The 21,354-nt window shown below is 51.6% G+C and overlaps 8 protein-coding genes across 8 annotated transcripts; 3 read left to right on the plus strand and 5 right to left on the minus strand.

Annotated features, from left to right (window-relative positions):
- Positions 1–73: 73 nt before the first annotated feature.
- Positions 74–1,164, plus strand: DSM5745_01257 (M20 family metallopeptidase; the record flags this gene model as incomplete). Its single annotated transcript, XM_026743273.1, has 2 exons — positions 74–920; positions 971–1,164. 2 exons carry the CDS (start codon positions 74–76, stop codon positions 1,162–1,164), a joined length of 1,041 nt encoding a protein of 346 aa, XP_026609118.1.
- Positions 1,165–1,410: 246 nt separating this feature from the next.
- Positions 1,411–2,735, plus strand: DSM5745_01258 (Aspartate aminotransferase; the record flags this gene model as incomplete). Its single annotated transcript, XM_026743274.1, has 2 exons — positions 1,411–1,572; positions 1,635–2,735. 2 exons carry the CDS (start codon positions 1,411–1,413, stop codon positions 2,733–2,735), a joined length of 1,263 nt encoding a protein of 420 aa, XP_026609119.1.
- A 299-nt stretch (positions 2,736–3,034) lies between these two features.
- Positions 3,035–5,278, minus strand: DSM5745_01259 (fungal specific transcription factor domain-containing protein; the record flags this gene model as incomplete). The annotated part of the gene is made up of 4 exons (XM_026743275.1): positions 3,035–4,297; positions 4,347–4,989; positions 5,052–5,169; positions 5,215–5,278. The coding sequence occupies 4 exons, from the start codon at positions 5,276–5,278 to the stop codon at positions 3,035–3,037; spliced, it is 2,088 nt and encodes a 695-aa protein (XP_026609120.1).
- Positions 5,279–5,523: 245 nt separating this feature from the next.
- On the minus strand, positions 5,524–8,622 carry DSM5745_01260 (uncharacterized protein; the record flags this gene model as incomplete). The annotated part of the gene is made up of 3 exons (XM_026743276.1): positions 5,524–8,176; positions 8,221–8,260; positions 8,385–8,622. The coding sequence occupies 3 exons, from the start codon at positions 8,620–8,622 to the stop codon at positions 5,524–5,526; spliced, it is 2,931 nt and encodes a 976-aa protein (XP_026609121.1).
- Positions 8,623–12,017: 3,395 nt separating this feature from the next.
- Positions 12,018–13,556, plus strand: DSM5745_01261 (Zn(II)2Cys6 transcription factor domain-containing protein; the record flags this gene model as incomplete). The annotated part of the gene is made up of 1 exon (XM_026743277.1): positions 12,018–13,556. The coding sequence occupies one exon, from the start codon at positions 12,018–12,020 to the stop codon at positions 13,554–13,556; it is 1,539 nt and encodes a 512-aa protein (XP_026609122.1).
- An 876-nt stretch (positions 13,557–14,432) lies between these two features.
- DSM5745_01262 (uncharacterized protein) lies at positions 14,433–15,671 on the minus strand (the record flags this gene model as incomplete). The annotated part of the gene is made up of 2 exons (XM_026743278.1): positions 14,433–14,956; positions 15,011–15,671. The coding sequence occupies 2 exons, from the start codon at positions 15,669–15,671 to the stop codon at positions 14,433–14,435; spliced, it is 1,185 nt and encodes a 394-aa protein (XP_026609123.1).
- A 1,286-nt stretch (positions 15,672–16,957) lies between these two features.
- Positions 16,958–17,981, minus strand: DSM5745_01263 (uncharacterized protein; the record flags this gene model as incomplete). The annotated part of the gene is made up of 2 exons (XM_026743279.1): positions 16,958–17,856; positions 17,921–17,981. 2 exons carry the CDS (start codon positions 17,979–17,981, stop codon positions 16,958–16,960), a joined length of 960 nt encoding a protein of 319 aa, XP_026609124.1.
- Positions 17,982–18,857: 876 nt separating this feature from the next.
- Positions 18,858–20,625, minus strand: DSM5745_01264 (glycoside hydrolase family 71 protein; the record flags this gene model as incomplete). The annotated part of the gene is made up of 4 exons (XM_026743280.1): positions 18,858–19,587; positions 19,632–19,857; positions 19,903–20,431; positions 20,479–20,625. 4 exons carry the CDS (start codon positions 20,623–20,625, stop codon positions 18,858–18,860), a joined length of 1,632 nt encoding a protein of 543 aa, XP_026609125.1.
- Positions 20,626–21,354: the final 729 nt, after the last annotated feature.

Below are 21,354 nucleotides of genomic sequence, written 5' to 3' on the forward strand. Positions count from 1 at the left end.
CATCCAATGCAGTTGAACATAAGTAGTCGCATTTGTCCACTTCAGTAAAGATTGCGACAATGAAAGTTGCAAAATGGCAGATACACCGGTCGTCAAGCTCCTTGAGAAGCTGATGGAGATTCCCTCCGTCAGCGAGCAGGAACAACAGATCGGAATATTTCTAGCGGACCATCTCAAGTCCCTGGGCTATACCGCGGAGCTCATACCGATATCACCCAACTCCGACCGCTGCAATGTATACGCGTACTTGGGTAAAGACCGCAAGGCTAGAACGCTCCTCACTTCACACATGGACACGGTCCCGCCGCACATTCCGCTGAGCATCAAGGGGGACGTTATTTTCGGCCGCGGGGCATGCGACGACAAGGGACCTCTAGCGGCGCAGATTGTTGCGCTGGAAGAGCTGCGGGCGGAGGGTTTGGTGAAAGATGGCGACGTGGCTCTGCTCTTTGTTGTGGGGGAAGAGAAGGGAGGGCCTGGAATGCTTGCTGCGAATGAGATGGGCTTGAGCTGGGAGGCTGTCATTTTTGGAGAGCCCACCGAGGGCAAGCTGGCTACTGGGCACAAGGGCCATTTTGTCTTCGAGCTGTTTGTAACTGGCACTGCTTGCCACTCGGGGTACCCGCATCTGGGGAAGAGTGCCACCGCAACGCTCGTTGCTGTGCTGGATGAGCTGAAAGCACTCGAGCTGCCTACATCGCAACTCCTGGGTCCGACTACATTTCACTGCGGTAAGATGCAGGGTGGAGTCGCCTACAATGTTCTCGCTGCTGACGCCTACGCCCTTTGTGGTATTCGTGTTGCGGCTGACTTGCACGGCATCGAGAGAATGGTGGAAGAGGTTGTCGGTAGATATCCCGATGTCACGATGAAGAAGTCATTCGGCTATCCGGAGACTTTGCTGGACCATGAGATCGAAGGTGAGAAGTCCAGTCCAGCCTAGTTTGCTGGCAACTAATCTCAGCAATAGGCTTGGACTCGATGCCGGTTTCATACGGCACTGATGTCCCTCGACTGAATGGAACCCATAAAAAGTATCTTTATGGCCCGGGTTCGATCTTGGATGCGCACGGAGAAAACGAGCAGGTTGCGATTCCGGATTTGATCGAGTGTGTGGCTGTTTACAAGAAGCTGGTTCTCCAAATGCTGAATCCTAATCAGTGAATCAATGCTTCAACGTTCATAGAGAAGCTAGAACGTCGTATCCCCATGCAGCGACCTTCCAATCATAGTCCAATTACCTCTGTGCGTCTTATCAAGTACTCCAACAGAGTGTCGAGGGTTTATCACCGGTCGGCACGGCTTGGGCCAGCCGATGGGCAACATAAAGAACCTTCGTAGTCGCATTTCTATCAAGTCAGCGCTGATTTCTGTCTCGGGTCCAGGCGTTTTAGCTGATACCTACCCAAAATGCCGGCCGATCTTTCTGGCATCCGCGATTTACCCAGGGACGAAGCATTCGCCATCACAGCAGATTTCCAAGCCGACGACCACCCGCAGAAGGTCAGTTTGGGGGCAGGAGTCTACCGAGATGAAAGCTCCAAGCCATGGGTTCTGCCCAGCGTCAAAGAGGTGCGTATCAGCCGAAAGACAGGCAATGCTTCAACAATAGTCAAGAATTGACCCTTTGATAGGCCAAAAAGCGGCTTCATGAGCAGGAGTTAAACCACGAGTATCTGCCAATCCAAGGCTCCGAGCCATTCCTCACTGCCGCGAGGGAGCTCATCCTGGGCCCAGCGCAAAGCGAAAACACGGTGATCTCGATCCAGACCATCTCTGGCACCGGCGCAAACCATCTCGCAGCCGCCTTCCTGTCCCAACACCTGAAGCCCAAACATGTCTTCTTCTCAGACCCAACATGGAGCAACCACTCGCTCGTCTGGGAGGTTGCCGCGCCCGACGTCGTGCAAAAGACCTACCCCTACTATCTCCCCGCAAGCAGGTCCCTGGATTTCGAGGGCATGATGTCGACGCTGGAATCTACCGCCGTCGAAGACGATATCGTTGTACTGCATGCCTGCGCGCACAACCCCACAGGGATCGATCCAAGCCGAGAGCAATGGCGCACTCTCGCTGAACTGATGAAGCGCAAGAGACTGTTTCCGGTGTTCGACTCGGCATACCAGGGGTTCGCAACGGGGGATGTAGACGCCGATGCTTGGGCGGTCCGATACTTCCAGCAAACGCTATTTGGTGCAACTGAGTCGGAACCACGGCCGCAGGGGATGGGGATCGCACAGTCGTTCGCGAAGAACTTCGGTCTGTACGGCGAGCGAGTTGGGGCCTTCCATCTTGTCCTGCCTCCACGGGCACCTGCAGCAGGAGCACGTAGCCAGCTCCTCCGCCTTGTGCGGGCGGAAATGTCCAATGCCCCTTTGTTTGGCTGTCGAGTTGTGGCGATGATTCTCTCCGACCCTGAGCTTAGAACGAGGTGGAAGGAAGACCTGCAGACGATGTCGGGACGCATCAAGCGGATGAGATCGATTCTCAGGCGGGAGATCGAGAAACATCCAAAGTCGGAAGTGGGCGATTGGAAGCATCTGGAAGATCAGATCGGTATGTTTAGCTATACGGGGCTGAGGGAGGAGCAGGTGTTGAGGCTGAAGGACGTGCATCACGTCTACCTGATGCGTAACGGACGAGCAAGCCTGAGTGGTTTGACGGAGGCGAACGCGGAGTATGTGGCTGATGCCATTGCTGAAGTGATGCGTTATCATCCGGTAGGACTGAAATAATGGAGGAAGAAGCAGAAGCCGTCCGGAGATGTAGAAATCTCTAAAGACGGTGTGACTGGAAGGACGAAGAAGAACAGGAAGGAGTTGGAAGTGGGGGGTTCATGGGCAGTCACGCCCACCAACCGCCTCACTACATAGTCCGCTTTTTGTCTTGAATACTATCCAAGTAGAAGCAAATAGGGTTTGAATATTGGCATTCTAGAAAGGAGATGAGAGTATGATCTTGCCATCAGAAACAAATAGTCATCCCCCGTACTATGCTGCATTTATATATCATCAAGACAAACAATAAAAACAAGTCACAAAACAAATCCCATCTCCTCTCCGTTGATAACAGCATCATCACCCCGTTCTGCATTGCAATCCAAAAAAGCCTGGAGAAATGGACTGTCCAAAGGATCCACAGCAGTTGTATTCCTAACCATTCCGTCCTCGTGGTTCAAGGTGAAGGGCAAGGACCCCGGCATGAGGAAGTTACCCCAGTCACAGTTATCATGTTCTGCTGGGCTAGGTCCGATTTCCGACACGTTCGGATCGGCAAGAGCTTCATTAGACCTCGATGGAGGAGCTCCTGTGCTTTCCGTAGTCACAGTGGATGGCACACGGCCAAACAGCCGGCTGACATTCCATTGTATCTGAACGAGCCGAGCGTAATACTGGCCAGCCGTCGCATTCCCTTTATCTCGCATGGTCATCAGCATCTGGAAGGCTGTCTGTACGGCGTCCGAGTCTGCCAGGTTGGGCGAGATAATCGCGGAGGTGATGAGGATGAGCGTTGAGGAGAAGAGATGGTGGGCGTCAAAGTATCCGTAAGTGGCCAAGGAACTGTCAATGAAAAGCTGAGAGAGGATTGAGTTTGATGTTCGAGACGCGGAAATACAGGCATCGGCCAGCGTCCTCGTTGTATCTGATATCGGCGCTGATGCTGGTGCCGATTCTAGACCATCCCCGCTCTGGCCCAAAGAGTTTGCGATTGCGAACGGATTCTTGACTTTCAGCACATACAGCAGGATCGGCCGCGTGGTCAAAATGATGCAGTGATTGAAATGCAGCTGGAGAGAGGCTACCGATCGGAGGATCCCGGCATCCTGGTTCCACCGTAGGCTCTCGGGGATATTGGCGTCCCATGTCCGCAGCTTTTGTAGAATAGACCGAACGTTATGTACCAGCTTGCCGGCGGCCGCTTTAGAAGATGGCGCGTAAATATCTCGCATGATGAGGCCGGTGATGCGGGCCAGTTCCACGTGAGCGAGCAGATGCTCGGCTCGTCCGAGTTTCAACTGCATCTGGCTCCCTAGTACCGCAGGCGGCTCTGAAGATGGCATCTCGACATCGATGTCCTCATCGTGGATCCCTATGGGCTGGCCAAGCTTCGAACATGTCGACCTATCGAAGACGTACACCGTCCACCACAGCCGGACTCGGTGTTCTCGCTCAATGGCTGACAACCCAGTTTCGGCCGGTGAAGCGCGATGCAAACCAAGGCTGGTGCTAAGGCGCATTGCCATGCCACTGTACATGTGTGCGGAGTTGACGCGGCCAAGGGCATTGGAGTAGAAACACTGCGCACTGCATTAGCCAGATACGGCACGGCAAACAGGTTCTACATACAAGCAAGAGCATTATCTCAATCTGGGCCAGGGACGGCTCCTCGAAGAGGTCCTGCAGTAGACCAATAGCAACCAGGAAATATCCCGTCCCCGGCACGGGAAAATCGCTGGCATCGACCTGCACATCCCCACGTGCTGGTGTTGTCGAACAAGAATACAACTCACCGAGTGCTAGAACCACGAACAGCTTGCACGCCCATGTAGAGTCCCACTGAAACTGCTCTCCCAATCGATAGGCCTCTTCAAGTTGCTGCAGAAAGTCGCTATGCAAGAAGAAGTGGTAGTCCTGGCCAATGAAGCGAAGGGCAACGCGGACGAGAAGATACGTCCGAATACGCTCCGGCAGCTTGCAACCAGCAACACTCTGAGACTGACGCGCAAATGCGGGATTGCGAACGTAACGACGCTCAGGGGGTGGAGTCGGCGTGGAGCGTGGAAGCAAGCATTGCAGGATGCGATCGCTAAAGGCCATGCAAGTTGACTCTCCCACAAACTGTGGTTGTGCACCATGGTCGAGCTGGAAGAGGCGCTGTGGCTCATGGATGGGATTGCTGAGATCTATTGCAGCTGGCTCCGGTCTTTCACCTATGGTAGGTGATGGGGGATCGGTGTTGTTCCTCTGCAGCTGGGTCAAGTAGCTGATGCTGTATCAATCTCCAATTCAAGATCAGAATTAATTCAATTGAACAACACACCTTGCAGATACGGTGACTCTCCGCTCGCGCAGGGGATAGGAGCAATTAGTCGCCTTTTTGGCACTGCGGCATCTCTGGCATGGTACACCCCCTGAGCACTTGACTTTGAGGCCATGACAACGACGGCAGCTGGAATGAGTGAGTTGGTTAAGTGTCACGAGATGGGCCAGGTACCATACGCAATATAGGAGCGTTTAGGTCGGCTTGACGCAGTAGGCGACGGCGCAGTTCCAGTCATGTTGGAGACAGGTCGGGTACAGCTGATGAAGATCGGGAAGACAAGACCGACTGATAAGAGAAGTCGCAGCCGAGTTGGAGTCCGGCATCCTGATTATCTCCGTCAGCGATAGGATGAGATGAATGAAAAGATTATTGACATTGGTTACTGCATACCGCCATCTAAATCAAAAATCCAAAAAATTATTGAAACACATAACAAAATAAGCCATTCAACCAATATCTTCTAAAAGAAAATCGTCATCATCACGCATGGAGAAACCCCGTCGCCTTCCAAGCCTGTACGTACTTCCTCGCTACCTCCCCACTGACAGGCCCCTGTGCCGCAAGAGTTGGCGAGTGTTCCCTTGTACGAGTAGTATCCAGCAAGAGACCACCGCACGACATGCGCAGGAAATGGTGGTCCAAGAATCCAATCAGCCGGCCCGCAGGGTTATCGGTATCAATGGACAGGGGCGATTCGCGGACCTTCCGCACCCACCGGTCGAAAGGGATGATGTTTTGGCGCGGAACATCCAGCGCGTCGGCGAGGACTTCGATCATCTCCGGCCAGGGCTGGCCCTTGGGGTTGTCGATATGGTAGGTCGGATACGGGGTGCGATCAGCTGGCGCAAGAACGAGGTCTTTGAGGGTTCCCGCGACGTCATTGACCGGGACCCAGGAGAGGATGCCCTCGAAGTTGGGCAGTGCTTTCAGGGTCTGGCATGACTTGATGAGGAATGAGAAGTGCTCATTCGGGTTCCAGAAGCCGCTGGTGCGAGAGCCGGCGATCTGGCCGAGGCGGACGCTCATGGGCTGGAAGTGCTCGGGGTATTTGTGGAGTGTGGCATGTAGGATTCGCTCGCAGGCGAGCTTTGCCTCGCAGTAGCCGATGGGAAGGACGGATTTCATCTCCATACGCTCCTCTGGTACTGAAACTTGGCCGCTCCAGATTGGGTACTGGCCGACGACGCCGATGGATGAGACGAGCTGGAAGCGGACCTTGATGTCTGGACGAGGGCGCTGGGTTGCAATGTCTCGTGCAAGGTCAATTAGATTTCGTAATGTGTGAAACTGTTGCTCGAAGGCTTTGATGGGGCGCGTGCCGCTCATAGGCCAGGCGTTGTGGACAATGTGTGTGACATGTTGCACTAGCCAGGCATATTCAGCCCCCAGGACGCCCAACTTCGGCTTGGCGGTGTCAGTCTCGATTACCTTGAGTTTTGATTGCGCCTCGTTGGACAGCTTGATCCCTCTGTTGGTCAATGCTTGCTGTTGCCGGGTCTTGCCTTCAACGCCGCCGCGACGGTTGACGCAAACAACAGTGTGAACGTCGGGATTAATGGCAAACTGTTCGACAAGATGAGATCCCAAGCTACCCGTGGCACCTGTGACGAGGACGCACTGTCCCTTCGGGGGTGTTGATGCCGTTCGGGAGGCTGCCGTTACGGGCATCAAGAAGCCCTTAGAAAACTGGGCTACATATCGGTTGACCTCGGCTTCCCGGGCGACGTCGTCAGTCATGATTTGCGCCTCCGGCTCCACAGCCTTAGGTAGGCGATCGTAGGTAGGGCCCGACGCCAGGGCGATAATGATCTTCTGGGTATAATTCTCGGGCATGGCGCCATCGGTCCAGTCCACATGTCCATACCCAGCGGACTGGAGGTCCTTTTCCCAACGAGTTTCCGAGGCAATTGCATGGCGTCGACCATCATCAAAGAGCCACCAGCCTTCCAGAAGTCCAAACGTCAATTCGATATATGGTACGATACCAGTCATCTCCAGCATCATAAGGAATCCGTCTGGGCGTAACGCTGTTCGGATACTGCGGGAGGACGCTTCCAAGTTATGCGTGGCATGCACGGCGTTGCTCGCAATCACAATGTGCTGGCCGCGCAGCCCTTCCGCGACAGGCTTTTCAATGTCGTGTACGGCAAACTTCATGAATGAATAGCTCTTCCATTTTCGGCGCGCTTGAGCAACCATGGATGGAGAAAGGTCGGTGAAGGTATATTCCACGGGGACGTTGAGCTGAGCCAGGAACGGGACGAAGGCCATGGTTGAACCGCCAGTGCCGGCGCCCATTTCGAGTATCTTGAGAGGGCCATTATCGAGGCTTATCCTTGCGATCAGCCGACCAAGGAAGTCTCTCATAAGCTCATAATGTGTATGATTCATTGTGCAGTAGCAGTACAGATTTGTCACCAGTTCTCGGCCTTCGGTTGTTCCAAAGATGAGCCGGATGCCATCCGTCTTCCCCTGGAGGACGTCGGCCAAAGCCTTTCCAGAAAAGTAAGCTAACTTGGCAGGGTGTGTCCAATCTGGTAGCTTCTTCAGTATGTCCTGCAGCAATACATGGCTGGACCTTTTAGGCGGAGAGTTGGCCGTTCGAATGAGCTGCATGCCTTTCGTGTCAAACAACCGCCCGTCATTCTCGAGCATCTCGTACAGATAGTTCACAAGGTTCGCCTGCTGAGGAACATGGCTGACGCGCGGGACCGGTTCACCGGCAGGAATAGAGGCAATGGAGACACCAAGCTTTTCAAAAGCTTCCAGTACCAAGGCAACGCAGAGCTGGGTCGAGCCCGGCAAGAACATGTTCGCGTAGCCATCTACCTTGCGATCCCGCATGAATTGGTCGGTGGTCAGTTTGGATTCCCCAAAGGCATCAAGGATTGTCGATGAAGACAATTCGAGGGAATTGCCGCCGGATGGAGGTACCATCTTGATTTCACTTTTGTTCTCCTCGTTCCAAGGCTTCAAGCTAGTGGGTATTTCAATCAGATCCTTGGGCGATGTCTTGGTATGATGGCTCAGGTTTGCATAACTGCTCTGCGGTGGGATCCGGCCTTCTTGCATCGTCATAAGCTCCTTGATAAGCGATATCACTCCAGAGGCGCCTTCAGTATGCCCAAATGGCCTAGATCGATTGCTTCCTCCCAGTGCTGGAGAATACTTTCGTACTCTGCGGGGTCGCCAACAGGAGTTCCAGTGCCGTGTGCTTCTAGAACAGATATTATCTGGACTCAGCTGTGCTTTGTGGACAACTTCTTGGAACAGCATCGAGAGGGAGGGAGAATTCGGAACAAATATGGGCGTACAGTTTTAATTCTGTGACACGGCGGTACCAGAGATGCACCCGAAGATCGGATTGCCATCCGCAATTGCATCAGACATCTTCTTCAAGGAAACGCATGCAATACCCTCGCCACGACAGTAGCCATCAGCTAAATTGTCGAATGGTTTACATTGGCACGCCTGCATTAGAAGGCGTTGCTGCGGGTCCATGGACGCAGCGTCTCGCGGACTCCGCTTGAAGAATCTGTGGTCGAAGGCGCCAACGTCGTCAATGAAGTTGTGTACCATTTGCGTTTGGTATCCAACTCCCGCCACTGACATTCGAAGCCAAAGGAGCTTTGGAGGACATCAATGTGCTGTGACGTTCCCTCGCAATCATATGCCATAACTCCGCTAGGCCATCTGCGCCGGCGTCTTTGATGGCCATGCCAATAACAGCAATGTTCAAGAAGCATCCGATGAATGACGCAAGATTGGAAACTCCATGCTCACAGATCGTTCAAGGCTGGAAGTACTGCGCGCCGAAAAGACTTGCGGACTAGTGGAGGTCAATTGAGAGAAGCCCGAGCAGTTGAGCCTATCTTGAGCCAGTTGCCCAAGCCGCCGATCTGAAAGGGTCCCTGCTCCGGGAGTCCACATTGAACAGATAGCGCTGCTAGCTCCTCACTCGCCGGTCTGCCCATTTACCAATTTCAGAGTGTAGTGTAATCGCTCGAACCCTCCGAGGGTCGCCAGCCTTTCTACCGTCCCGAGTGACTGGCAAAGGCACATTCCGTCAACAACAAGCGGAGCCTAGACAAGACAAGAAGGAATAGAAGAAAGCCACTGAAGGTCCAAAGAAGCGGGTCCAGCTGACTCTGCCTGTCCAAGAAACAATAAGCTCTGACTATTCATGCAGCGTCTCGATAGCTTACGCTGATCAGGTGCAGCTCAGGCGAATTCCCAGCTCTATTGCTTCTTTCTCCTGAGCCTGAGGAAACCATGATATGCATGACCGGTGGGTCAGTCATATTCCGAGAATGTACTCTCTCCGAAGCCAGAAGGATGCATCACTGCATATTTGTTGTCAATGTCAAATTGGCCAAAGGCAGCTGGAAGAGCCAAGAAGGGATGCATGACAGACTCGGGAGCTGCTGACTCGCTTCAGGAACTTCGTTTTTCCGAGAGGTTTTTCCACTGCTCTCGTCTGTTCCTTGACGGCCGACGTATAGGCGAAGCGTCTAATGGGAGAAGTCTGGTGTATTAGTGTATTGCCTTAATTAGCGGGAGAAAACTCTGTGGGGCACGTGACGCGCTAGTCCTAATCTAGTATAATAGTGCTTTAGGCACCCCTTATGCTAATATACCCCTTAACTAGCGTGGCTAAGTAGCCACTATTTATATAATATATATATAAAGTTTAAAAACCTAAAAAAATAAATAAATTTTTAAGCTTTTATTATCCTAGGTATAGTATAACTTTTTATTAGCTAGTTTAAAATTATACGCTATACCCCTTGTACTTTCCTGTATTTTTAAAACATGTTTTTATTTTAAGTAATTAATAATCCCTTTTTTAATAAGTAATTTAATTAATTAAAATATCTTAATACCATCCTAGATATTAATATAAAAAGCTTTAATTAGTTTTTATTTTTATTTTTTAATACTTAAATTTTATACTAGGGTATTTATCCCTTGGGCCATAGCTTAAGTTATAAGTAAAAATAATTTTAAGTTATATACTTTTTATAGCTATAATAAGTATAGTAATTATTAGTATTAATTTAAGGCTTAATTTTATATATTTTATTAATATAATTTTTATTAAAAATACCTTTTCCTAGACCCTTGCGTGTTAATATAGGGATATTTAGATTTTTATTAAGCTTATTAATTAAAGTAATTAATAAAACCTTTTATATTTTTTTAATTAACTTTACTTGGGCGCGTGTGTTATTATATAAATATTAAAAATAATTTTTTATATATAATTTAAGGTTTGCTTTTATAATTATTAATTTTTTTATTATCACCCATGTGGTTATCTTTACTTTAATTTTTTAAAATATAAAAATTATAATAACTTTTAATATTAATATAACCCTTAATTAATTTTTTATATCCTATGTATTTAAATAAGCTTTAATAAACTTATTAATTTTATTAAATTAAGCTACTTACATGTTATAAAGCACTAGTATTACCTTTAAAATTTAAGGTATTTTATTATTTATAATAACACGCTTAATAATAGTCCAAGTATTATTAATATATTTTAATAAGTAAAGTAATTAGCTAATATAATAAAATAGTTTTTTAAATAATTACCTAACTAGCTAATTAGCTATAATAATTAAATAATTTTTTTATACTTTATACTTTAAATCCTTAATCCACGGCCTTGGTATACTTTTATTAATAAGCTAAAATATTTAAAAAATACAAAGCTAGCATATTATATAGTTTACTTATATAATATAATTTTTTTAGTTAATTAAAGCCTTTTAAATAGGCGCTATAAATATTAAAGGTGTTTTATTAACTAGCTATTTATTATAATATACTTGGTTAATAATTATAGGCGCTGGCTAAAAGCCCTTTCTAGCCCTTAATTAACTAAAACTTATAGTTTTTAATCTTAATTCTAATTTTAAGGCTTTAGTATTATCCACGGGTGTTATAAATCCCTTATTTATATCCCGTGGAGTACTTTTAGTATTTAAAGCTATTTTTAATTTATTTTTTATATAATTCCCTAGTAGTTATCTAAGCCTTTTAATTAGCTATTTAAGCTATTTCCTAATTTTAATATAATAGCTATCCCAAGCCTATTATTCCCTAGCAGTTATTTAAGCTATTTTTATTTTAATTATATAGTTATTTAAGCCGTAAAATATAAAAAAGCCATGTAATTAGTTAATTTTAGTATATACCAAGCATATGGCGGCTATTTAAGCCATTAATAATAAATATTAACTTAGTAAAACACTTTAAAAAACTTTTAGGGCTTTACTTAGCTAATAATATTATAGTAAATATTAAAATAAGGTTTTTTAGGTACTAAAACACCTATATAAAAAAAAAAGGGTGTATAACCTAATAATTAATATATAGGCAAAGCGTCCAATAGGAGAAGTCTAGTGTATTAGTGTATTACCTTAATTAGCGGGAAAAAACTCTATGGGGCACGTGACGCGCTAGTCCCAATCCGGTATGGTGGTGCCTCAGGCACCCCCCGTGCCGACATTCCTTCATTTTCCGAATCCTCGAAAGTCAGACTCAGTAAGATATTGAGGCACAATCACATCAACGTTCCCATCCAATCAACACCTATTCTTCACCGGACTTTATCGGATGATCGCCATTATCAGTGGATCCGCCCATCCCGCCGCGGAATCCACGGAATGCACGAGATTTGTCCTTGTCCGGACACTGCCTTGGTCTATACAGTAGCACAATGCTTACTAGACAAGATGTGATGATACGTCGTCTTATCGGAGTTGGGTAATGCCGGCTTAAAGAATGCCATCTGAACCAGGCTTGTCAAATCGCCATGACTACCGCCAGATAAATCTTCATTCTTATGCTCCGTGTTACCCTGGCCTGCCCCGGGAAACCGCCGATAGCTTTCTGCTAGGAACGAGCAACAACCTAAACGAGCAGCTTTCTGACTACTGGTATTCCGCCGACTTCACCCCATGATGTCCCAACCTGCCCAGCGTCCCCAACCCGAGACAGCCGAAGGACAGAAACTCAGACGTCTCGCGTGTGATCGGTGTAGAGGGCAGAAGCTCAAGTGCGTTCGCTTGGGGTTGTCTGAGAAGTGTCAGCGCTGTACGACCGCGGATGCCATTTGCACTTTTGGAAAACCATTGCCCCCGGGGCGGCGTGCAACGAAGCCGGCGGCGCAAAAAATGGAGGTCGAATCCACTGTACCAAAGCTCCCTGTTGCAGTTTCACGAACCGAGCTGGAGAGCACTTCAGTCCTCAATGAAATTTCCGCACCAGTAGGGATACTTCACGCCGACAGTCCGGGATTCTCGGAAAGTCTTTGGGTTCACGGAAGCGACATGGACGCGGACAACTTTTACAACATTCTCTACGATGAAGGAGGCGCCATTGACCTAGACGGCCACAGTCTGGACACATGGCCAGCCAAGGCGGATTCTATGGGAGATACATCCCCGTGGCAGACGATGGGACCAATCGGCGACGAGGGAGACACTCTGGTATTCAGTCCCCATGAGGGTAGGTCGCCTCAGAGTCAAAAGCGACTATCAACGACTCAAAGCAAACGAGAAGGGCCGACCAAGCGGCCAGCTTCCCAAACTTCGGGTTCAACAGCGGGAAGTTTAGACGAGGCTGCTACAACTCCCGACACGATGGGACTAATGCAACATCTGATGCATCTTAGCCGTGCCTTGTATGAGCTCGAAAGCCGTTACCTCCCCAACGGTGATAGTAACCATACTTTGATGGCCGCTTATGGTGTCTTTCCCACTGAACTTTCGGGCCAAGTTCTCCAAGCCGCCATTGATTTCCTGGCGTTCCTTCAATGCTTCTTCTTGGTAGATGAGCCTTCATCATATTCGCCAGGTCAATTTCTAGCTACTAATCGACGGGATCAATCCTTCCTCGACCTGACCGACCTGGACCAACGAAGCTGTCTTCACGCGTATGGTACGCTAGTACCTCCTCCGTATGAGCACATATATCTCGCACCAACCAACTACGGCTTCACTCATTCTTCCGCCTTGGAATGGCCCCCAGCCCGACAGATTGCTACACCAGACAAACCGACAAGCCAACAGCTCATCAGTAACTATATGCGCTTGCTGCGCCTGTATCTGTTACTCCACAAGTGCATCTACGACTATGTTCGGCTGACCGCATCGAACCCCAGCCAACGCCAACCCATCTGGAGCAACATGACCCTGGGTGGCACAGTGCTTGACCAATTCGCGGACTTCCAGATCAAACTTGTCTTGCAGGTCGTGGCGCGCTTGCTAGAAGATATCGAGGTTGCCCTCGGACTGCCCGAGGGCTGCCGGGTAGGCAAAATGGCTGCTGCTGAGAATGGCCGCCGTGGGATTTTGGGCACGTACGTTTCGACTCACTTTATCGAGATGTGCATGTTCGAGGCCACCGCGGGACCTGATCAAGGACGCTATACCATCATCCGGTTGCGTGATATCATGCACCGCTTGTCCAGTGCCTTGGACACACCTACCGTGTGCTGAACGTGCAATACTCTCCAGGGGGGGTGAGGTAAGCCTGAATGCGCGTTTTGTCGTATATACATGAAATAATCGATTCGGTGGACATTAGATCGTATTAGACAATAAAGGGTTATATTGCTTCGCGGCCGATATACCCTATTTCCAATGTATCAAAGCATCGATAATCCAACCTGCCTTCGTCCTTCAATACGAAAGACAACTGGACCCCTTAGCACCGGCAGAACTTCATGCCCCTATTCCAATTCTACTCTGATACCACGCTGAGGGCTCGGAGGGTACTGAACAAGGCAGCCTGACCTTGGAGTCGGGTATGAATGGAACCTACCGAACAACCCCATTGTTGGTGCATCGTGCTGAGACTTGACGCGATGTCCCTCCCCAGAACGGAAGCCAGTTTGGCCAACCATTCGGAGACCCCTCCCCCCGAGTCTCGACGACGCGCGTCCTCCTGCCAACATGCCAACTGCATGGCTTCGCCGAGTTTCAGCCTGGTGCTGTGATCCACGATTCCGCACCAGACTTCACTCTTTTCCTCGCAACATGGATTCAGCGTCTTGGCGGTGTTCTTGCAAAAGCTTATATCAACATGTTATTGAAAAATACGGTGCACGTAGCACTCGGAAATTGATCTCTGGATGAGAACGGAAGGATCCAGTCAGAAGTACCTCCATGAATTCGAAGGATCCCATCGTCCACTGGCTACCTCTTGCTACTCCAACCTGGCTACGAATCTCTCAGTCCTCTTATATGACTCCCCTCTCGATCATTTATCACAGATCATCAACTTCTCCTCCAACCCTAACTTCAATTCCATCTTCATCACCCAACAATTCCCTTCAAATTGACATCGCTCGTCCTTTGCCATAAAAGGCTTCGTCAAGTTCCATCAATATTGTCATTCACTCCAGTTGTTATCCCGCAGTACTCAGCCTCATTCCCAACTCGTGCTCTGTCATGGCTTGTCTTACTGGGACCAGGACCAGGGCCAGGGCTAGGGCTAGGTGACTGTCTTTCGCCTACCCCTTTATGGATCGCCCGCAGCGCAGCCATGTACTCCTTGGGCTCACACCCCCAACTCCCTCGGTACGCTGCCGTCAAGTGCTTGCTCCGAGCAGCGAAATTGTCTCCCCGCCGGGCTGTCTGCGCGAGACCCGTCACGTACGCCGCTACCGCATATGGCTTTGTGTTGTACGGCGCAGGGAGGTAGTCTCGCGCATTAACGGCGACGATTGTGCTGTAATCGAACTCTTTGCCAACTCCATCAGCCTGGGCAAACACCACCTCCGCACTTGCCGCATGAACAGCAGCCGTAACGCTGATCCCTTGCTTTTTACAGGCCGCAACGAGAGCCTCTGTCGACTTGGCCGTGAACTGCAGGCTTGGCAACGCGAGAAGGAAGGCTGTGTGCTGGAGTCGCCCTTATAGCGCAGTCCTGCGGATGTGAAAAAAGCGACTTGGTTCCGTTTCCCAGCTGTGGCTGCGATTGCTTCCAGGGCGGGCGTGGCGGCGGTATTCGGAGGGCAGGAGAATGCGTCTTCGAGGCTGGGCGACAGCTTGGTACTCGGTTTTCTCCCCATTTTGTGGGGCGTTGGTGCTGGAGCCAACAAGCTCAAACAACCGATCCAGCACCATGCAAGTCCCCAGCGCATCGATCCGCCAGTGCTGGGAGTGAAAGATGATCTCGGACGAGCCCGGGAGGTAAACTAGGCAGGGCAGATCCCGCAGAGCCAAAGTGGGCACGATTTCACTTGCAGGACGACCTGTATCATCAACGATGAACGTCTCCGAGGCCCAGCCATCAATCCTTTTAGCAGAAGCGCTGGCGCGGTACTCCTTTCTCGGCTGCCCATCCTTGTCCTGAGCGATGACAACGCGGAGCCCGGGATAGTCAGCCCCTAGAGCACTCCAAGCATTATAGAGCAGCTTCTCTCTTTCACCAAGCGCAGCATTCAAGTTTGCGTTGTTCTTCCCTTCGAATTGGAGCTTGCAAATGCAGTAGACAGCAGTATACTCCTTGCCCAGGTGCCTGAATGCCTGAGAGAGATTGTAGAATACTTTCTCCGCGCCATCGAGCTCATCGACCCAATGGCCGGGCGACGTCTCTGCCCAGGTCATTTCGCCACTGAACGCCAGACAGTTTATGGGATTGATTGGTTTGTGTGGTGAGAGAGGAAGCAGAGAATGAAGATGAAGCCTTCAAAAGTGGCTATTAATCATGGACGACTCGGTCTCTTGCGCGGGAATAGTAAAACTCCGGTCCTTCAATAGGTATTAGGGCTAGGGACGGCCTGCTTTTCCAGATTTTTGCCGGGCAGGCGAAGTTCGATGCGTGCCATCGCGCGCACTTGCTTGGTGAGCTGGTGAAGGTTCCGCCCAAGGGCCTTGTGCAGTTCCGGAAAGGCTAACAACGTATGTTAACATTAAGGAGAGGGAAAAGGTGGCTCTGGAGTTCGCGGACGGGAGTCCAGCTGAAGCTGACCTCGATGTTGGTGCGTACTTTGCCTCCTGGTGAGTGCGGTACGGAGTTTCTAAGGTCTCGGTCTCTTGCTCACACGAACAGCAATCAGCTCCGACTGCGTCAAATCACGCATGCGCCAGGCCTTGTCTGGACCCGAGAACTCCGTCCCATACGCGCACTACACGCACAAGGTCGCCTTCCGTCCGCGGATTTATCGACATGGACGCCGTGGCGTCCGTGGACGATCCGGCCGAGTAGCCGGTCGAGGAGATGAGCGTGGGTGGTGACGCCCATGGCTGCCGCGACAGCCCTTGCGGACTGGAACCGCACCGTGCGCGCACTTGTTGACCTTCTACCTTCCCAGAGGACTTCACCAAGGGGGCTAGGCTATCTTCGACACGTACGATTATCGCGCGCCGAGTTATGCGCGTGGGCGCGTGTGTCTGGCTGGTGATGTGGCGCACGCTTCGAGTCCGCATCATGGCGCTGGTGCGGGATTCGGGGGGGGGGGGCGCGTTGGCGCTTGATACGGCGCTGGAGAGGGCCGTGGACTCTATACGTGATTCTGGCGTTGACAAGACTGCCGCGAGCTAGGCGGCGCTGCAAGCTTAGAGTGGTGTGCGGCTGGACCGGACGCAGTGGCTTGTGAAGAGTGCGCGGGAGGCCTGTGATGGGTCTTGGCTGCAGAATGCAATGATGTATACGGTAATGCTGAGTATGGCCGGGCCCGGGTGCAACGCCCGAGCTCTTGCTCTCAGCCTCTCACGGAGGCAGTGAGGTTGTGTTGAGGAAGTTGTGAAGACTACATAGTGCAGCGCAAATTCTGTGCTCCGTGATACCTATGGAATAGCCACAAAACCCTCGGAAGTGGATTTGGGTATATGCCCACGCATCGCTCAAATGGTACAAAAAAGCTTAGCATCATATAAAGAACCCCAATATATCAGCAACCAACCAAAACCCTACACTCAACGCCCCTCTTCCCCAAAACCCCATCTACAAACCCACTGCGCACATCCTGCACATAAACCGGCTGATTCGGCAAGACAACCACCCACTTCTTCCGTCCCACAAGCCTCAACCCCCTCAAGGGCTCCAGAAAAACCGGCAGTTTCTCAACACTCTCACAGAACCACGCACCGCTAAGCTGCAGCGTGAAATCCTGCAGCCCCTTCATGCGCGTGATCGCAGCACACGTCTCAAGCCACTGCGTCCGCCCCGCGGAGAAGTACACCGACTTGACCGGGTCTTTGCTCGGCAGCCAGTGGCCGGGAAACGCCCAGGCCAGCTCGACGGTGCGGATGCTGTCCCAGAGATCCGCGGGGACCGTGGGGCGCAGGTACGTGAGGGACCAGGTGTTGCTGAACTCGAAGGTGTTGAGCGTGTAGATGAGGTGGATGGACTCGGTGTAGATCTGTTTGCTGGTTGTGGGGAGGGCGAGGAGGTGTGTTTTGTTCTGGAGGTGTGGGGAGCGCGAGCCTGAGCCTTCCCTGCCGCCGCTGCTGTCGCTACCGCTGCTGCTGCGGCGGCTGCGGCTGCTGGAGGCAGAACTCGAGGGTGGTAAGCCGCCGCGACAGATATCGCAGGGTTCGGCGTCGGGTTCGAGAGCAGGGCATACGACGTGTCCCATGCGTTTGTCCGAGCGCTGGATTATGTGGATGCGCATGCCGCCCAGGACTGCTTCCCATATCATGACGCGTAGCTCGGGCGAGAGGTTCGAGAGCAGGGCGCTCTGGGGCTGGATGTCCCAGCTTATTCTCGGATCGGTTTCTGGCGCGGTGGAGGTCGATGTGGAGAGGGCGCTTTGTCTGCGGGGGCGGGGGATGGCTGGGGGTTTGTTGTCTGGGTTGGATGCCTGGTTAGTCCTTTTGACGCGATACAGTGAGATCATGGAGAAAGAACATACTTTGGTACCGATGGGCTATCACGTCCTCCCATGAGAACACTCCCTGCTTGATCCTCGCCATGTCTGCTCCTGCTACCTAGTATGGGGGTGGGGTCGATTCTGGGGAATAGGTTGGGGGTGGGGGTAAGGCGCAAACGGTGACGGTGACGGGCAAAATCCGCGTTAGAGGGCCATATTGATGATCTGGTCGCGATCACTCGACAGAAGATAAAGTTTCGAGGGCAGCTGGCAGCCGGAGGACTCGATGTTGAAGTCACGCAAGAGTTGGCGCGAGCTGGCAAAGACGTGGCTGTGAGGGGAGACAAGGGGATCCGTGCCTATCCTGCAGTACCCGGGCCTCTGAGCGCAACTGAAAACACGGGCGGGGCGAGAGAAAGCAAACTTAAGAAAGCACCCATGGCGAAAAAGAAAGCAAGGTGAAGAGTCGGTGAGAATCGAGAAAGGGGCCGGGGATGGACGTGTTTTAAGCTGGAGATAAGAGTCTCTTCCTCCCTCCGTATCGAGGCACACCGTAGATTCACTGATAAGGACCTCTTAGCCTTTGTCGCTGTTTCTCCGCCATGGGTAATCCCTAGTGCTCCTGCGGGGAAATTTAGGCCTCCAACCGGTTTCCTCGCTGCTCCTTCGCCCAACTTTGGAAATCCTAACCTCGGACTACAAAGATTCGAGAACAATAATCCCTATCTTACCCTGAAGCAAGGTACCGGCCGAAATCGGCGACAGGGGTCGTCCCGCTCTGTCCCGACTGATAAGAAGAAGAGAAGATATACAAAGATAGAAGGTGAGCATGTGATATGCAGTATGTACATTCTTGCAGGCAAACAGTACAGCCGAAATCGCAAACGAGTGTATGGAATGAAACGGCAAAGAGTCGCCATCAGATGGATATATAATAAAACCGAACAGCAGCAGCTCAAGAGCGGAATTGCACCAGCATCTATGCAGTAGGCGTGGCACTGGCCTCCGAAGCACTGGTCGCCAAGGTCATGGTCTCCGAACTTGGGTTCTCCATCGCACTGGTTGTCGGCGCAAAGGTCCTCGACCCATTCGTCTGCGAAGTCTGCGAAGTCCTGGTCTGCGTCGCATTGGAACCACCCCCCAGTCCCAAGGTATTCGTCGGACAAGGCGCCTTCAGCCCCTGCGTCAACAACGCCAGCCCAACGGTATCCAACTTGTCGACGGTCTCATCAGGCGGAACAACCCCAACATACGCGTTGAAGTTGTAGATGCCGCAGATACACTCGTCCACGATATCCTTCAGACTCGTATCAGAGAGGACCGTCTTGCCATCCCGAACAGCCGAGAAAGTCTGTTTCCCAACGCCCATTTCAACGGCGAACGCGCTGGCCCCCGCAGGCGCCTCGAAACTCCCCTCTTTCTCACCGGATGTGACCTTGATCGTGGCGGGGGATTTCAGGAGCGCAACAACGAACACCTCGTCCTGCATGATCTCCCACCCGTCAGGGCGGCCGCGGAAGAAGTTTCCGGTGGAGTTGTCGGGGGTCCCGCCCATGGTTGTGTCGGTGTCGTCGCACTCGACGTCTTTTGGCGTCGGTCGGTACCAGTAGATTAGCTTCTCGTCTTGGATGTGCTGGTCCGGTGAGGTCTCGCCTGCTTTGTAGGCGGCGATGAAGGGGCGGGACATTTCGAGCCAGCCGGTGTGAGGCCTGCGCTGTTAGCTTTGCTCATAGTCTGTTATGGAGGGTCTCACATATCCATAACCCATTTCGAGGCGCCGTCGTCTGTGTGTGGTGACGAGAGTGGCCCGATATAGTGCGACTCGCCGTAGTCGTTCCAGGTGACGATTTCGACGAATCGAGGACCGAGCTCGAGGATTTCTCGCCAGCGGTTGTACCAGAGGAGATCACCGGGGAATACCCAGTTCTTGCTGTACGAGACCTCGCCTCCAAAGTGCGTGAAGAACCAGCCGGACGCAGCTATGTCCGTTAGTAGCGATCCTGACAGCTGGAAGGTCAACTTACGCGCAACGTAGGGCTTGTGTCCCAAGGCGTCAAGGTACGCCTCATCACCATGGGCAACAGTCACATTATCCCCGGGCTTGGGCGCCTTGTTGTTACCATCGTTGTCCCAGCCCATCCAATTGAGCGCAGCATCGACATCGCCAAAGTCACCCATGCCAGGATGGTAGTTGGGCGCCCAGAAAATATCCAATCCGGCGCTGGACTTAACCTGCGCGACGTCGATGCCATCCCCAGCAAACGAAGACACAAACACCTTGTTGTCAACGATAAGCTGCGCAGAGTGGTTTGCGTACTGCTTGATCTTGGCTCCGACGGCAGCCGCCTGGTCGACCTTGTACCAGTTGAAGTCGAACGACAGGAAGACTTTCATGTCGTTGCTGGCAGCGGACTCGTAGGCGTAGGCCAGCTGGGTGTCGGTGTACGGGTCCACCCCGATGTTCAGGGCGAAGGCGTCGATGCCGAGGTCTTTGGCTTGCTTCATGTCGGTGTCGTAGTCGGCGGCGCTTTTGCGGTTGCTTGAGATGCCGATCTAGACGGGTTAGAGGTGCCAGCGTCTGAGGGATGTCTTTGTCTTACCATGAAGTGGCAGAAGACGAGTCTATCTGTGGCTTCGTCGGCTCGAGCAACATCCTTGTGGACTCTCGGTACCACTTTCGGCACCTTGAGCTGGGGAAAGGCAGCGGCGGTTGCCACGAGGGCTAGTAGGAGCGTTTTCCACAACATTGTCTAACCTGTCAGTCGGCTTCAGGCTCGGGTCGGGAGCAAGTGCCCACATACCAGTGACAGATTCAGTCGAGGCGATCAAGTGGTGGTTTGAACGAATCCAATCTGGCCAGACAGAGCATCAGCAACACTCAAACAACACCCAGCAAGCAGAAAAGAGTCCGAGAAGATGCTCACCTGTTTGATCTGTCGTCCCAATTCACTGTTTCGATTCTTTCTCTTCAACTCCAAACCACCACCAACCTTCACCTTTTATACCCATCCCACCTCCCTCCAAGACCACCAAGCTCTCTGAATGACCCCATCCAAGCCCAGCCCAAGCAAGCATCACAAGCCGAATCCCATCACGAAACCAGGCAGCCGCGCTTGTAGCCGAAATTCTCGTCCCGCCATGCACCAGGATCCATCGAACCCCAAACCCGGAAGGCCGCCTGCGTCGACATCGACCTCGACCAGTCCAATCCGTTCCCCAGATCCAAGGAGGCTCATGCTCATGCTCAGGGAGACGTCGAGTCAAGCGACGTCGTCAGGCGGCTGGCGCAGGATTCGGTAGCGAGTAATATCAGCGATTGGAGTACACAGGGAGATGGTGAAGATCTGCGTGGGGGATGGGGATGGACCCCTGGCTGATGACGTTGGGGTGGACTGTGGATGGGCATGGGAGGCAGGAGGGAGAATGCGATTGTGTGTCGACTCGGATGTCGGGGATCGCCTTTGGTTAAGTTTGAG

Source organism: Aspergillus mulundensis (assembly GCF_003369625.1).
Source record: "Aspergillus mulundensis strain DSM 5745 chromosome Unknown scaffold_0, whole genome shotgun sequence".
Classification (NCBI taxonomy): domain Eukaryota; kingdom Fungi; phylum Ascomycota; class Eurotiomycetes; order Eurotiales; family Aspergillaceae; genus Aspergillus; species Aspergillus mulundensis.